Here is a 16,103-nt window from a genome sequence, read left to right as displayed (position 1 = left end):
ATTATCTTTTATTTGTCTCGCAGTGGAGAAATTTGCATTTCTCAGCAGCAAAAGTGATGAAAGTAACAGGCGCCATCTCGGACTGCATATTCAGAATCAGAAAACCTTTATTCGTCCCATAATGGGGAAATTGAATATATTGTAATGCCCCTCGGCGTGATAAAGGATGCGCACAGTCGCTGGTCAGGCTTATATTAATCAAACGTAGCCGTTAGCACACGAATACCGGAGTTGTTATTCCGCCACAACTCCGCTCAAGTTTTTTTCCTCAGGCTCAGTCGCGGACTACTCGTTGTCGGGTCCTCCCTTCTCTCCGTGACGTCATGCTCCACCCGACTAGCCCGGCCCCCAAACATGCAAATCACAAGCACCGCGACGTTACAGTATTATGCTAAATGTTCCATCTGTCACACGTTGTATATGACAATATAAAAAATAATAATAAATTAAGGGAAGTTTAGGACCAGTTTTATTTTTTCTTGGGTGATATTATTGACAGTTAAGATGAGTTTAAGTTAATTTCAAAGTATGGCTTTTTTTAAACTTAAAACCGTTCACTCATTTATTTTTATTTTTACACACTTTACTTAAGTACGTACTATAATTGTCAGACTCATGCTAAAAATACATTTTGAATTATTTAAATGTTTCCGTATAATTACGAATTATTCTCCTTATTGGCCTTTTCTACAGTTTCATTGACGCTTCCGGTCACCTGATATGTCGTACACGATCCGCCGTCTGTCATTGGTGTTTTTAGTCACGTGATCCCATGTTTAGTTTCACTTCCGCACTCTGTTAACTGTTCTGCTTGCCTCACTTTGGCCGGTCGGGTGACGTTTAATACATTTCCCGTACTGCGATCATCAGCTCGCTGAAGCATCCAAATCGTTTTGAAGCCTTCTGCGATGATGAAATTATTTCACTTTAGGGCAAATGTGAAGCAACGTGTCCGTTAAAGTCGACCAGGAAGTCTGCATCGGTGTGCGCTTTGACACGAAACTGCGGCTGAAATCAAGAAATAATGCAGGTAAATGAACGACATGGCCTGCTCACACTTTCCCCCTCGAATTCTCATTTGCGAAGCTGAACGTACAGCTGCCATTTTTTTTTTTGCCGTGCACATGGAAGGCGAAACAACTCTTGGGCTTGCAGCAAGTGTTTGTTTATGCGTGACGAACTCGTGAGCCAATAACGAGTTTGCTCGATCCTTAAAGGACAACCGACACCTTCGGACAAGTTGCGTCCATAATTTGTAAAATCACTTCAAATGACTTCTACTGAGCGCGTTTTACAAAGCTTTATTCCACGGCATAGAGCTATATTTGACCTTTTAAGACTCGTGCTGAATATTCATGGCGTTTTGTTGAAGTGCCGTCACATTTGGAACCCCCCTGACAGAGAAAGTGACACACAATGCATTTTGGGTATTTTTTTTCATCTGACAACACTTGTGTTGATCGCGATATTAGAAGGAAAACTACATAAATAACGCAATGGTGAATTGTGTGTCGCAGCCAATTGCGGTAACACTCATAAAGAAGGTGTAAGTTGACGCAAATTCCCAGCGGACAAATCAGCCCATTTCCAATTGTGCGCCATCTTGTGCATTTTTTGGGACGCTACATTGGAGTCCAGACGGCTCGAATTGATACGGAAGGACTTCTTTAATCGGTTGCAAACATTTATGCTTTCCTTTTCAGAACTCAGAACTGGATGAGTAAGAAGAAAGCATCTTCTCTAAATCTGAAGTCTCTGAAGCCATTGTTTTGATTCTGGAGCAAGGCAGTGCGTGACCCATAGTGACGTCACAAACAAGGGGGCGGGACATTCTGAATCTGCCCAGTGCCGAGCTCATTTTGTGGCAATTTTGGGACACTTTAAGTCATTTTTATTGGTGTTTTGCATTTGAGACGTGTGAAGACGATTGATATTGCGTAGGTGGAAGTGATGAATAGCCTGTATTTTTGATCTTGTAATTTTCCAGATGTTGATGCATCACATTGCGGGGTGGCTTCCCATCTGGACATTGATCATTCAGCTGGTCCTGCAAGGGAACGGCGTGTACGCTGACGACGTCACCAAGAACTGCAAACTCACATTTGAGTCCGAATCGGAACGAAAAGTCCTGCGGCGAATCGAGCCGCTCGGTCACAGGAAGTAAGTTGCAGCTCGGACGTCCGCCGCAATCAGTAAAAATAATAATAATAATAATAATAATTAACTCACATGAATCTTACTCCCAATAGCTTCACGGTGGAAATCGTCACGGGAGACGTCAAGTACTTGTACATATTCCGGTTATGTGGCGACGCAGGCGGCATTCCCGGAGCCGGCGTCATTCAAAAGGAAGGCAAAATAACGGAGTCGAAAGTCACTGTGATCGGAATGTACAACGCAACAGAAGTCATCGGAGGAAGTGAGTTGCTCTTCTAATACGTCTGTGTAAGCTCTCAGTCGTACAGGAGTGGTCCACCGATGAGAAGGTTTCTTTTGTACTTCTTTAAAGGTATCAGACGTTTTGCGTCTTATCCAAGAGGCTTCGTCAGCAAACTAAAATCTTTTGCTGGTAGTTTTGACCCTATATATATCCCTACTGTCCAGACTCTGCTATGATTTGTCCCTGCTCTCAGGTTGGGGGTAGCAGAGGACTACTCCCTGCGACTACACTGATTACTTCTATTGTCTACGACTGGCCTGTTTGCCCCATTTGCTCTGGTATCACCTCATCAGCATAACTAAGCCTATGTTTCCTAAGAATTCGGTTGTAGGAACGATCCAAATTGAAATTTGTAAAGGACAATGCATTGGGGACACTAAAGAAATTCTCAGAAAAAAAGACTATCAACATCGCAGGGATAATAGTCGTGGGCCTCAATCTGCGGCACATATGCACCTAAAAGCTAGCAACCGCTCATTTGACGACAATAAGGTTAAAATCTTAGCGAAAGAAAATCGATGGTTTGAAAGGGGAGTAAAAGAAGCTAGCAAAACTAGCAAAGCTAGAAGCAGCAAAACCCTTCACTAAATCACCACGGTGGGGTGAGGTTCAATTTGGATCGTTCTTACAACCGAATTCTTAGACCACATAGGCTTAGTTATGCTGATGAGGTGATACCAGAGCAAATGGGGCAATCAGGCCACCTTCCCATCGTTGCGCTTCTAATTTATTTTATCACTTTTTTTCCATTCGTTTCTTTCACCATGCAAAAAAAAAATAGCTTTTGAATGACATTTTTTCTTTCTTTCTTGCCCCCATCTGCTTCCTCGCAGGCGACTATGTGTGGCTGCTTTACGGAAACGGGGAAAAATACGACACTCACTGTTCACAGGAACAGAGGAAAGCCATCCTGATGATTTTTTGCAACCGCAATTTGGACGTGGTGAGTTGCTGGATTCGGAACACAGACGCGAAACAACACAAAAGGGTCATGCTAACCATTGGAGAGAAGGTTTGAGGGAAAATTTTACCTACCTTCATTGTCAACCTTTTATTTATTTGTGTCTGGAGCCATTTTTCGAATTACAGTGAGACCAAACTTAATTGGTTCCCAGACAGAGTGTGTAAGGCGAAAAGTGTGTATCCCAAAAATTAATTTCCCATAGGAAACCATTAAAATGAGAATAATCCGTTCCCAGGTCCCCATAAAACATAATTTTCTACTAAATTAGCCTTAAAACTACACAAAGTACACCTTATTTTACGTATAATAAATGTGCTATCGTATTGTAATTGAATACATAAACTGTACTGTACAATAAAGTGGTTTTATTGACCTTTGTGATGGTCGTTGATGAAGCTGCCTCTTGATATCCGAGTGAAGTTGCAGTGCTTTCTCGGTGATAATACCCTCACTCACTGTCCCCTGCTAGCTGATTTTCATTAATCCAAATCAACAGATGACAGATTTTCAAGATCTCTTGAAAATTTATTAGCTGGCTAGCTTGTTTATCTAGCTGGATATCTAGCTATTTAGCTAGCCAATGTATCTATTAGCTATATAGCTATCTATTTGATAGGTATTATCTATCGATTCGCTAGCTATTAGCTATCTATTCGCTAGCTGTTAGCTAACTATGCACTAACTATTAGCTATCTATTCGCTAGTTATTAGTTATCTATTCGCTAGCTATTAGCTATCTATTCGCTAGCTGTTAGCTAACTATGCACTAACTATTAGCTATCTATTCGCTAGTTATTAGTTATCTATTCGCTAGCTATTAGCTATCTATTCGCTAGCTAGCTTGCTGTCTATTTGAGTTACTTCCGGGTTGAGTGAACGCTGGCGCGTGTAGCTGCCACTGCTCACCCCAGAAAAAAAAGTTTGTGAGCTAAAGCGTTCGTATGCGGAGGTATCACTGTAATAGAAATTGATCTAATTAATCTGTGTTGACAACTAGTTGACCTTTCCAAATGAACTTTTGCTAACTTCGTCCTAGCACGCAACACAAAACGCAATAGATGTGTTGAAAAATAGCAATGGATATCGCAACACAAAAGCTGCAGCAACACATGTAGACAGAAGCCGCCTTCCAAAGTGTCCAACCGTCTACTTTTTCCAGGGCCCACTCGAGGTGGTGCAGGAAAACAGGGAACGGGAGCAAAACTGCTTCTACCAGTTCAAGATTGAGTCCAGCGCCGTTTGTCCTCCACTTGAATACAAGCTCAGCACCGGCTCCATTCTACTCATCGTGTGAGTGGTTGTCCACACCCGTCACATTTTCCCTGCACCTTTAAGAGGGCCGTTGTCAAAGTGAATGAAATTCTGAACAGTTCCAAATTACAGCGCAAACACTTCAGGCCCCAACAATTAATAGGGTAAAATGACAGGAAAAGCCTACTAGAACAATGTTGATCAAAAGAACTTGAATGGTGACAGGGTGTATGCAGACTCCCTTTTAACATGAGTTTGAATTTGATTGGTTAATCCTCAACTGGCACATAGCACTTCGGCGGGTGTGCACACTTATGCAACCACGTCATCTGGTTTTACCTTTTTTTTTACATTTCAAAATAATAATTATACATTTCATTTCTAAGCGCCTTTCAAAACTCTCAAGGTCACTTTACAGTAACAGGATAAGTTTTTCTGTGGGTGAGCAGCGGCAGCCAAACGTTCCAGCGTTCACGAAACCCGTAAGTAACTCAAATAGATAGAAAGCTAGCTAGCTAAGAGTTAGCTAATAATCACACAACCCGGAAGTAACTCAAATAGATAGAAAGCTAGCTAACTATCTCAGAGTTAGCTAATAATCACTCAACCCGGAAGTAACTTTAATAGATAGAAAGCTAGCTAGCTATCTAACAGTTAGCTAATAATCGCTAGCTAGCTAAGAGTTAGCTAATAATCACGAAACCCGGAAGTAACTTTAATAGATACAAAGCTAATGCCAACGGGCATATAATGGTTAGGGGGGTGTGCACACTTATGCAACCACATTATCTGGTTTTACAGATTTTTTTTACATTTCAAAATAATAATAATACTTTTCATTTCTAAGTGGCTTTCAAAACTGTCAAGGTCACTTTAATGTAACGGGATCCGTTTTTCTGTGGGTGAACAGCGGCAGCCGCAAATAGATGGAAAGCTAGCTAGGTAACTCAGAGTTAGCTAATAATCACTCAACCCGGAAGTAACTCTAATAGATAGAAAGCTAGCTAGCTAGCTCAGAGTGCTAATAATCACTCAACCTGGAAGTAATTTTAATAGATCAAAAGGTAGCTAGCTAGCTAAGAGTTAGCTAATAATCGCTAGCTAAGAGTTAGCTAATAATCACTCAACCTGGAAGTATCTTTAAGAGAAAGCTAATCCTGTGAAGGGCACATAATGGTTAGGGGGGTGTGCACACTAATGCAACCACATTACCTGGTTTTACAGATTTTTTTAATTTAATTTGATTTGATTTTTTTTATATTTCAAAAGCATTTGAATGCAGGTGTGTCAATTTTGTGTAACCACTGTGCGTACACCGTTTCAGATTTTTATTGCTGTTGTATTGCGCTAAATCAATATGTGTTGTATTGTATTGTATTGTATTTAATTTTCCAGCGCCTTCTGCCTTTTGACGGTTTACCTGATGGGAGGTTTCCTCTACCAGCGTTTCATCGTCGGGGCCAAAGGGATGGAGCAGTTCCCCAACTATGCTTTCTGGACGGAGGTCGGAAATCTCTCCGCAGTAAGTCCAACTCGGAGTACGATGCCGAGTCTCTCATGAGTATGCTAATCAGAACCAGAATCAAACCCAATAAAGATTCAATAGAATGATTCTGATTCTGAGTAGCAATCATGACACTGAAAACTATGGAATGGACTCACACTTGGAAGTTGCAATGCTACTTAGAATCATTTTTATTGGTTCTGATTCTCAGAATCACAATTTCTTATTCTGAGTAGCATTTCAACTTCAAAACATTAGCCCGTTCCATATTTATCAGTGTCATGATTTGGGATGATACTGAAAAATTATGAAATTTACTTACAGTTTGAATTTCAATGATACTCAGAATCATCTTTATTGGATCTGACTCTGATTCTCAGAATCGGAATCATTCTGAATCTCAGAATCAGAATGATTCTGATTATTCTAAGAATCAGAATGATTCTGATTCTGAAGATGATTCTCAAAATGTTAGCCGGTTTCATATTTTTCTGTGTCATGATTTGGGATGATACTGAAAAAGTATGAAATTGACTTACAGTTTGAAGTTTCAATAATACTCAGAATCATCTTTATTGGTTCTGACTCTGATTCTCAGAATCGGAATCATTCTGATTCTGAAGATGATTCTTCAAATGTTAGCCGGTTTCATATTTTTCTGTGTCATGATTTAGGATGATACTGAAAAATTATGAAATTTACTTACAGTTTGAATTTCAATGATACTCAGAATCATCTTTATTGGTTCTGACTCTGATTCTCAGAATCGGAATCATTCTGATTCTGAAGATGATTCTCCAAATGTTAGCCGGTTTCATATTTTTCTGTCATGATTTAGGATGATACTGAACAAGTATGAAATTAACTTACAGTTTGAAGTTTCAATGATACTCAGAATCATCTTTATTGGTTCTGATTCTGAGAATTAACGATTCTTAATCAAGAAAGATGAGATAATTCTGATTCTGAGTAGCATTTCAACTTCGAAACATTTGCCCGTTCCATATTTTTCAGTGTCATGATTTGGGATGATACTAAAAAATTATGAAATGGACTAACATTTTGAAGTTTCAATCCAACTGGGAGTCATTTTTATTGATTCCAACTCTGATTCTCAGAATCAGAATGATTCTGATTCATAAAATCAGAATCATTCTGAAGTTGATTCCGATTCTGAGTCGCATTTCAACTTTACAACATTAGCCCGTTTCATATTTTTCAGTGTCATGATTTGGGATAACTGAAAAGGATGGAATGGACTGTATGTTGAAGTTGCAATGCTACTCAGAATCATCTTCAGAATCAAAATGATTCTGACTCTTAAAATCAGAATCAATAAAGATGATTCTGAGTAGCATTGCAACTTCAAAGTGTTATTCCATTCACTGTCATGATTTGGGATGATACTGAAAAATATGGAATGGACGAACCCTTTGATGTCGCAATGCTACTCAGAATCAAATTGATTCTGACTCTAAGAATCTGAATCAAAATCTGAATCAATAAAGATGAATCCAAGTAGCATTGCAACTTATTCCATTCAGTGTCATGATTTGGGATAATACAGAAAAATATGGAATAGATTAACATTATGAAGTTTCAATGCTACTCCGAGTAATCTCTATTGGTTTTGATTCAGATTCTGATTCTAATTCTGAGTTCCATATTTTTCGGTGTCATCCCAAATCATTCCACACGGTTCTGTACACTAACGTTACCGCACGCAAACCGCCCAACAGGACGGTTGCGACTTTGTGTGCCGCTCACGAGATCGAGTGGAACCTCCGACTTACACGGGGGTGTCCACGGAGCCGTTGGACGAAGACCCAGACGAGCGAGACGATCACCTGCTGCCGATGTGATTTGCGCCGCGGACACTTGACTGACGGTTTGGACAAAACGGCTTGTAGGTCATTTCAATTCTCGCTCCGGTTTGAGTTCGTTTTTGAGGTTTACACTGAGGTTTCTTTGCAAGAAATCCACCATTTTTTTTCTCGCTATAAAACATTGTTGCTGGGCTATACTCTAGTTTAGGACCGGTTACATCATTTGAATGTTAATTTTTACTATGACAAGGCTTGGACTTTCACATCTGTCATTCAAACCCTTTCACAATAAAATACAATACAATACATGCTGATGTATATACTTCTCCTATCATCATCATCAACTGTGATGGTCGGTCAATAACCTTTCCACCGTATATATCTTTGAAAAGTGAAGAGATACTCACCTATAATGTAAAAATATACATTTATGTGAATATCATTTTGCTGCAAATGACCAAAAAGCTATTTCATTCAAATCCATATTTCCGTCGCTCGAGGATGTTGACAGACAGCCAATGAAATGAACCGACTTTCGTCTTTTTGGGTTCTTTGTTTCTACATTCATATCATTTATTTAAAATTTGTAATACCTTCACTGTATTGTACACACTGTACATTAACTCATATTTCTGTTTGGAGTATAAATTAAGCTTTAACAACTTGCCGGTTTTTCTATAAACGTCATTTATTGCTTTTTTTATTTACTAATTTCTAACTTTAGTTAGAATGAGTTGCTTAAGTCACAGCAGGTGGGACTGATTCAAATCTGTGCAGATGTTTTCTGTATGCAGTGGTGTTGAAATTAAAAAAAATATTAAATGCGTGGTGTTTTTCAAGCAGCATCTTTAACAAAAAAAAAATACATCACTAAGTTTCATTGCAAAATTGCTGCAGTGCCAGAATTTGTATAGAATGATTTTACCTGCGCTGGTCTGTCACTAAACTAAATTGCTAATCAACAGATTTTGGTTATAATAATAATAATAATTTCATTTATAAGCGCCTTTCAAAACACTCAGTCACTTTACTGTCACAAACTAAATTTTTCTGTGTGAGTAGTGTTCACTCAACCTGAAAGTAACTCAAACAGCAGATATTAGCTATCTCGCTAGCTAATACATAGCTAATAGCTAGCTAGATAGCAAATAGAGAGCTTATTTTTATACAATTATGATACTCTGTTTTAATGTTATTTTGATTTTTTTATGAATTTATGGACAGTAGGCGATGTGTATGTAATGTAAAACAATGGGTAACACTAACAATAATAAAAAAAGATGTGTATACGGTACATCTATTTTATTTCAATGTCTATTATCCCCGTAAAATAATCCACCAATTGAAAATGTTACTCGAAAGAAATAGAAATAAAAATATATTTTTTTTAAACTTTATTTTATCTGGCTATCTAGCTGGCTACCTAGCTAGCTATCTATATTTGCTGTCTATTAGCTATCTAGCTGGCATTCTATTATCTAGCTCTTAGCTAGCTAGCTTTATATCTATTTGAGTTATTCCGCATACCTGTCAACCGGCCTTATTTTGCCGAATTCTGTCCGATTTTGGCAAATTTTTATATTTCTAAGGCATACAAGAAAGTTTGTACGGGAAACGCATTTTTTTTAATATTTTGAGATACTTTCGATTCCGTTTTCGTCATTAAATATTAGCAGTCGCGTTAATGATAACAAATATCGCTACTCGTAAACAGCCCAGTCGACCACCGAGAAAACAAGTCCGTAGGAAAAGTCGGTTGAAGAAGTAAAAGTTCCGGGAAGACAAGTTCCAGTCAAGTGGAATGTTATTTTGAAATCAGTTAAATTAAACATTTTACCGTGTTTTTTGCCGTAATGTCATTCATATTTTTTTAATAAACATTATACATCGTAAGAACATAATGTACAATTCTTTTTTTGAATTTGTCCACAGCAAAAAAAAAAAAAAAAAAAAAAAAAAAAAAAAAACACAATTGAAAGGCGCTTATAAATGAAACGTATTATTATTATTATTATTATTATTATTATTATTAGTAGTAGTAGTAGTAGTAGTAGTAGTACTATTATTATTATTATTTAGAACATACTCAATGATTGCTAGACATATGTTGTAACTTGTTACAAGTATTCGTGTTTACATGTGAAATTTTGTTCATAAAATTGCGCAATGAAATGAAATGAATGAGGCGTTGAGAGCTTTGAAAGGCGCTTATAAATGACATTTAATAGTATTAATCACTTCAAAAAAACATTTCCCTTTGAAACATGTTATGTCGATATCGTCCAATAGATGGCGCCATTGTTTACCTACTTCATTCATCAAGCTCCCAAAAAAATCAAGCAAAAACGAAGAAGAACGGGGGTAAAAATCGACCTGTTGGGGGCGGATTTTCTTTGGAGAGCCAAAAAGCCAATAAAGGGCTTTCGGCGTCTGCGTTTGAGAGCGAAAGCGGGGGATTCCACTTTGGTGCAAAAAGGATTGAAAGTTACACATTAACCAAGAAACGAGGTAAAGACACAAGCACTCCCTTTTCGACTCGGTCATTGCACGATTACTCGCCGTGTTAGCTTTACATGCTAGCTTGCTGCTAGCGCCACGGGAGCTAATTATCTTCACTTACATTTTCGCAACGATCGTCGCTTTATCTTCCCAACTAATGTATATTGTATTCGTGTTAAAATGCTCTATTGTGTGTACCTGAATATTTTTTTATCAGTCATAACTAGCCAAATCTATTGTTAGCTCTATTTTGGTAGCCGGACGAATGATGCTTGATTTGTTTTTCTTGTTTGATTTGCGCTCATGTGTTAGCTTGTTTGGGAAATCTAATGCGGGTTGTTGTCGATGTTTTTTTGTTGTTGTGTGAGCATCGTCATTATATGCGGTTGGCTCAGGTTAATGCATTTTACTGGACTAACAGTGATAAGCATCTCCTTGGAAAAAAAATAAATTGCTGCCAGTTGTGCAGCTTCAGCACCCGAAACATGCAATGTCGACTCGAAATTTTGATGACATCATATTCCCCCTTCATCTAATTAATCACACATTTTCTAACACCATATTAAAGTGCAAGAAGCTGAACAGCAAAATTATGAACGCTGTTACCTTTCTGGCTTTAAGGATGTCCACTTCTTTGCATTTTTTACAACTCCCCTAGCCTCTGTACCATCAGCTGAATGTACTCTAAAATAGGTGGCCATTTTTTGTGTCGCTATTATCGTGAAATTAGCTTCCAACGGTCAACATACCTTACCTTTTTTTTTTCTTATGGAACGGTTTTGCACATTTACATTTGCACAGTATACAGTTGACATTTTAATTTTGTTATGCTTAGAATATCTTGTTTTCTATCCTTTCACCCCAAACCCATCCCTTTTCAATTGCTGCTGTGGACTGCAAATTTCCCCATTGTGGGACGAATAAAGGTATTCTGATTCTGATTTATTTTCTCCTGCAAGTTAAAATCCTTTCGTTTTTGCGTCTGCTTATTTTCCTGCTGTGAACGAATCAGAATTCATTTCCCGACCCTCACATTGTTCTGACTGGCATTTTTTTTTTTGCGACTATCCATCGCCCACTATTCCTAGCAGCCAAAATGGATGCAAGTGAGGACCAAAGCACCAACGCAAACACCACCGCGACGACCGCAAGCACCAACACCACCACGAATGGAAACCAGCAAACCAGCAGAACCTCGAGGCCACCGCAGATTGCTCACATGTCTTTATATGAGCGACAGGCTGTGCAGGTGAGTGCCTGGTCTAATTCAGGGACAAATTAAAATCCATATTTCCAGATCTGACATTTTTTGCGTGTGTTTTTAGGCTCTCCAAGCCTTGCAGAGGCAGCCGAACGCAGCGCAGTACTTCCAGCAACTCATGCTGCAGCAGCAGATCAACAACGCTCAGCTGCATAACCTGGCGGCTGTGCAACAGGTACTGTGGTTTAAAAAAAAGAAAGTTTGAGGGAGTCTTTGTCGCGGAAAAAAAAACAGCCAATCTGATTGGAACATTTTATGTTTTTGTTCTTATCCTGGGACTGTAAAGTGTCCTTGAGAAGTTTGAAAGGTGCTTATAAATGGAATGTATTATCATTATTATGATTATTACGAGGATTATTATTATTATGATCATGATTGTTATTATTATTAGTAGTAGTAGTAGTATTGTTATTATGATGATGATGATGATGATTATTATTAGTAGTAGTGTGAGTATTTTTATTATTATTATTATTATTATTACTATTATTATTGTTGTTGTTGTTGTTGTTGTTGTTGGTAGTAGTAGTAGTGTTGTTACTATTATTATTATTAGTAGTATTATTATTATTGTTGTCGTTGTTGTTATTATTAGTAGTATTATTATATTATTATTATTATTATTATAGTGGTAGTAGTTTTAGTACTGCTATTATTATTATAATTATCAGTAGTAGTCATAGTATTAATATTATTAGTATTAGTATTGTTATTGTTAGTAGTAGTAGTGTAGTGGTTGTAGTATTATTATTATTGTTACAATTATTATTAGTAGTAGTAGTATTAGTATTGTTATCAGTAGTAGTCGTAGCAGTATTGTTATTATTTTTAGTAGTAGTAGTAGTATTGCTATTATATTATATTATATTATTAGTAGGAGTAGTGTTAGTATTGTTATTATTATTAGTCGTAGTAGTCGTAGTAGTAGTAGTATTGTTACAATTATTATTATTTGTTGTTATTATTATTAGTAGTAGTAGTCGTAGTAGTAGTATTGTTATTATTATTTTTAGTAGTAGTATTGTTATTATAATTATAATAGTGGTAGCAGTATTATTATTATTATTATTATTATTATTATTATTATTATTATTATTATTATTATCAGTAGTAGTATGAGTATCATTATTATGATCATTATTATTATTATTATTATTATTATAAGCGTTTTTTTTTTTACAGCTGCGGTTGTTGCCAAAATGGCATATGAATAAAGATGGACTGTATTTATTCCTCTTTATTTATTTCTGAAGAAGCATGACGCTCAATTTTTGTGGCTAAACACTTGTAACAAGTGGGAAAATTATGATGTGAATGTTTGTATATTTTGAATGTATTTATTTTCTGCTCTCGCAACCAGGCTACGCTTGCCGCTAGCCGCCAATCCAACACGGCGAGTAACAGCATCTCGCAGGCGACCGCCACTGTAAGCTCAAATCATCACCGATCGTTTCCAAAATGGCGATCCGGATACAAATATGTTTTTTTTTTCCCTCAAGGTGAATCTCAACACCACGTCAGCGGGGGGGACGGCGGTGACCCCTCGCCCGCACGGCACAGTCACCTCCGCCACCACAACCGCCCTCAACCAGTCGGTGCTATTGGGGGGGAACACGCCGGGACAAGGGCAAATGTATCTTCGAGTGAGTTGATGTCCCCCCCCCCCCCCCAAAAAAAAAAAAATCCTTTTCCTCGCTGTTTTTTGTCATGCTAACAGCGAATATTTTTGTCCTCCAGGTGAACCGCTCCCTCCGAGCTCCGCTGGCCTCGCAGCTCATTTTTATGCCGGGGGGCACGGCGACGGCCACCGTCGCAACGGTGACCCAGCAGCAACAGCAGCAGAACGAAGCTACTACCTCAGCTAGCGCCCAGTCCGACGGTGATCAGGTGCGAGCAACATCCGTCACGCTTTAGTTGTGTCATGTCAACCTCACACCCCATTTTCTAATTAAACAATTAATTAATTAACTCATTCACTACCAGACGATACAAAAAAAAAAAACATTTGCAAAGTGCGGTAAGAAACATCTTAAATCGAAACAAATGCTTTATTGAGCACTAGCATGTGCGCGCTAGCAACTTTAGCGTCTTCGCAGGTCCGCCACAACTATCTAGCTAGCTAGCTGGCTATTGGCTATCTATTAGCTAGCTATTCGCTATCTATTAGCGAGCTGTTCGCTATCTATTAGCTATCCATTAGCTAGCTAGTTAGCTAGCTTTCTATCTATTTGAAGTACTTCCGGGTTGGGTGAACGCTGGTGCGTGTGGCTGCCGCTTATCCTGTGACTGTAACGTGACCTTTTGAAAGGTGCTTATTATGATATGATATGATATATTTTGTGTTGTGATGTGATATTATATATTATATATTAGAATCAGATCAGAATCAGAAAAACCTTTATTTGTCCCACAATGGGGAAATTTGCAAATATATTAATAATAAATAATAAATGTATATATAACAAAAATATTATAGATTATGATATATTTATAATTGGATTTTATTTATTCTATTCTATTTGTGATTGTATTTTATTTATTATAGTACCGATGCTTGTCTGTGACTGTAAAGTGACCTTTTGAAAGGCGCTTATTATGATATGATATGTTATGATATATTTTGTGTTGTGATGTGATATTATATATTATATATTAGAATCAGATCAGAATCAGAAAAACCTTTATTTGTCCCACAATGGGGAAATTTGCAAATATATTAATAATAAATAATAAATGTATATATAGCAAAAATATTATAGATTATTATATATTTATAATTGGATTTTATTTATTCTATTCTATTTGTGATTGTATTTTATTTATTATAGTACCGATGCTTGTCTGTGTCTGTAAAGTGACCTTTTGAAAGGCGCTTATTATGATATGATATGTTATGATATATTTTGTGTTGTGATGTGATATTATATATTATATATTAGAATCAGATCAGAATCAGAAAAACCTTTATTTGTCCCACAATGGGGAAATTTGCAAATATGTTAATAATAAATAATAAATTTATATATAGCAAAAATATTATAGATTATTATATATTTATAATTGTATTTTATTTATTCTATTCTATTTGTGATTGTATTTTATTTATTATAGTACCGATGCTTGTCTGTGACTGTAAAGTTTGAAAGGCGCTTAAAATGAAATATATTCTTCCTATTATTATTATTATTATTATTATTATTATTATTATTATTATAACTATTATTATTATTATAAGGCGCATGGTCAGATTTGTAAAAAAAAAAAGAAAGGCTTTTAGGTTAGTTTAGGTTAATTTTTTTATTTATTTTTTTTAGCTTAGCATAGCGTAGGTTGCCATCACACAAGCCATTCATTGCGTCACAGCGAAAAAAAAAAACAACAAGATATACAACCAATTGTGACACAAGTGCTGAATTTTTGAATGTGTCAGGTGCAGAATCTGGCTCTGCACTGCGCATCCACTCCCCGGGCGCTCTCCATCAAGTCGGAGCTGTCGGAAAGAAAAGATGCGGGCGCCTTCGCCCTCAGTCAGCAACAACAAGTCCCGCCCCAGCAGCAAGCGTCCAAATCGTCCGGCAACACCCTGGCGGTCAAAGGTTCCAACCAGCCCGCGATGAGCGTCGCCCCTCCCGCCGCTTCGGTGGCGCCGTCCGCCTCCTCCACGCCGGCGCTCCCTCTTTCCCAACTCCTCCTGTCGTCGTCGGCCGCCCCCGTCATCCTGGTGCCCACCTCCAACGTGCCCACCTCCACGCAGGGCTACTCCATCGGCTCGGTGGCCCCCAAAGCCAACGTCAACGCGCAGACGCTGGTGGTGCAGCCCCTCCAGCAGGCGGGGGGTGGCGACAAAGGTCCCGTGCCCATCCAGCCCAAAACGGTGCACGGGCACCGTTTGCCCGTGCAGGTGTCCCCTCGCCAACCCCTCCCCATCCTCCCGGCGCCGCTCGGCGGCGGACAGCCGCCCCACAACCCCCCGCATATTCCCGTGCAGCTGGTGGGGGCCAGGCAGTGCGTGGCGGGCAGCGTGCAGGCCGTGGCCCTGGCGCAGGTGCGCAGCGTGGCGGCTCAGGAGAACGTGAACGCCGCCTCGCACACTTCCGCAACTGTGGTATGCTCTCTTTTTATATATATATATATATACAGTGATGCCTTGGCTTGCAAACTTAATTGGTTCCCAGACAGTATGTAAGGCGAAAAGTGTCTATCCCAAAAATTAATTTCCCATTGGAAACCATTAAAATGAGAATAATCCGTTCCCAGGTGCCCATAAAACATAATTTTCTACTTTCAAATTTTCTAAGCCTAAAAACGACACAAAATATACCTTATTTTATTGTATTATAATTAAAGAAAAAAAACAG

The 16,103-nt window shown here is 38.3% G+C and overlaps 2 protein-coding genes across 3 annotated transcripts in view; both read left to right on the top strand.

The window, feature by feature from the left end:
• The first annotated feature begins 778 nt into the window (after positions 1-778).
• Positions 779-8,807, top strand: m6pr (mannose-6-phosphate receptor (cation dependent)). Its single transcript, XM_088997820.1, has 7 exons — positions 779-1,030; positions 1,988-2,160; positions 2,250-2,419; positions 3,274-3,383; positions 4,564-4,694; positions 6,051-6,177; positions 7,899-8,807. The coding sequence occupies exons 1-7, from the start codon at positions 1,025-1,027 to the stop codon at positions 8,019-8,021; spliced, it is 840 nt and encodes a 279-aa protein (XP_088853946.1). The 5' UTR covers positions 779-1,024; the 3' UTR covers positions 8,022-8,807.
• Positions 8,808-10,342: 1,535 nt separating this feature from the next.
• The window catches only part of phc1 (polyhomeotic homolog 1), a 14,186-nt gene continuing 8,425 nt past the window's right edge, over positions 10,343-16,103 (top strand). Inside the window, exons 1-7 of one of the 2 annotated variants that reach the window (XM_088998757.1) lie at positions 10,343-10,493; positions 11,576-11,733; positions 11,810-11,920; positions 13,106-13,171; positions 13,245-13,388; positions 13,483-13,632; positions 15,176-15,850. In XM_088998757.1, coding sequence (XP_088854883.1) covers positions 11,581-11,733; positions 11,810-11,920; positions 13,106-13,171; positions 13,245-13,388; positions 13,483-13,632; positions 15,176-15,850 — 1,299 coding nt within the window. In that variant the 5' untranslated portion in view covers positions 10,343-10,493; positions 11,576-11,580. Of the gene's footprint in view, positions 10,494-11,572; positions 11,734-11,809; positions 11,921-13,105; positions 13,172-13,244; positions 13,389-13,482; positions 13,633-15,175; positions 15,851-16,103 lie in introns of both variants that reach the window. The other variant, XM_088998755.1, reaches the window with a different exon arrangement.

The sequence above is a fragment of the Hippocampus bargibanti genome, linkage group LG06 (assembly GCF_051943395.1).
Source record: "Hippocampus bargibanti isolate YZ-2025 linkage group LG06, ASM5194339v1, whole genome shotgun sequence".
In the NCBI taxonomy this organism is placed as follows: domain Eukaryota; kingdom Metazoa; phylum Chordata; class Actinopteri; order Syngnathiformes; family Syngnathidae; genus Hippocampus; species Hippocampus bargibanti.
The sequence above is the reverse complement of the archived record's forward strand: the minus strand, read 5'-3'. Positions and strand labels throughout refer to the sequence as shown.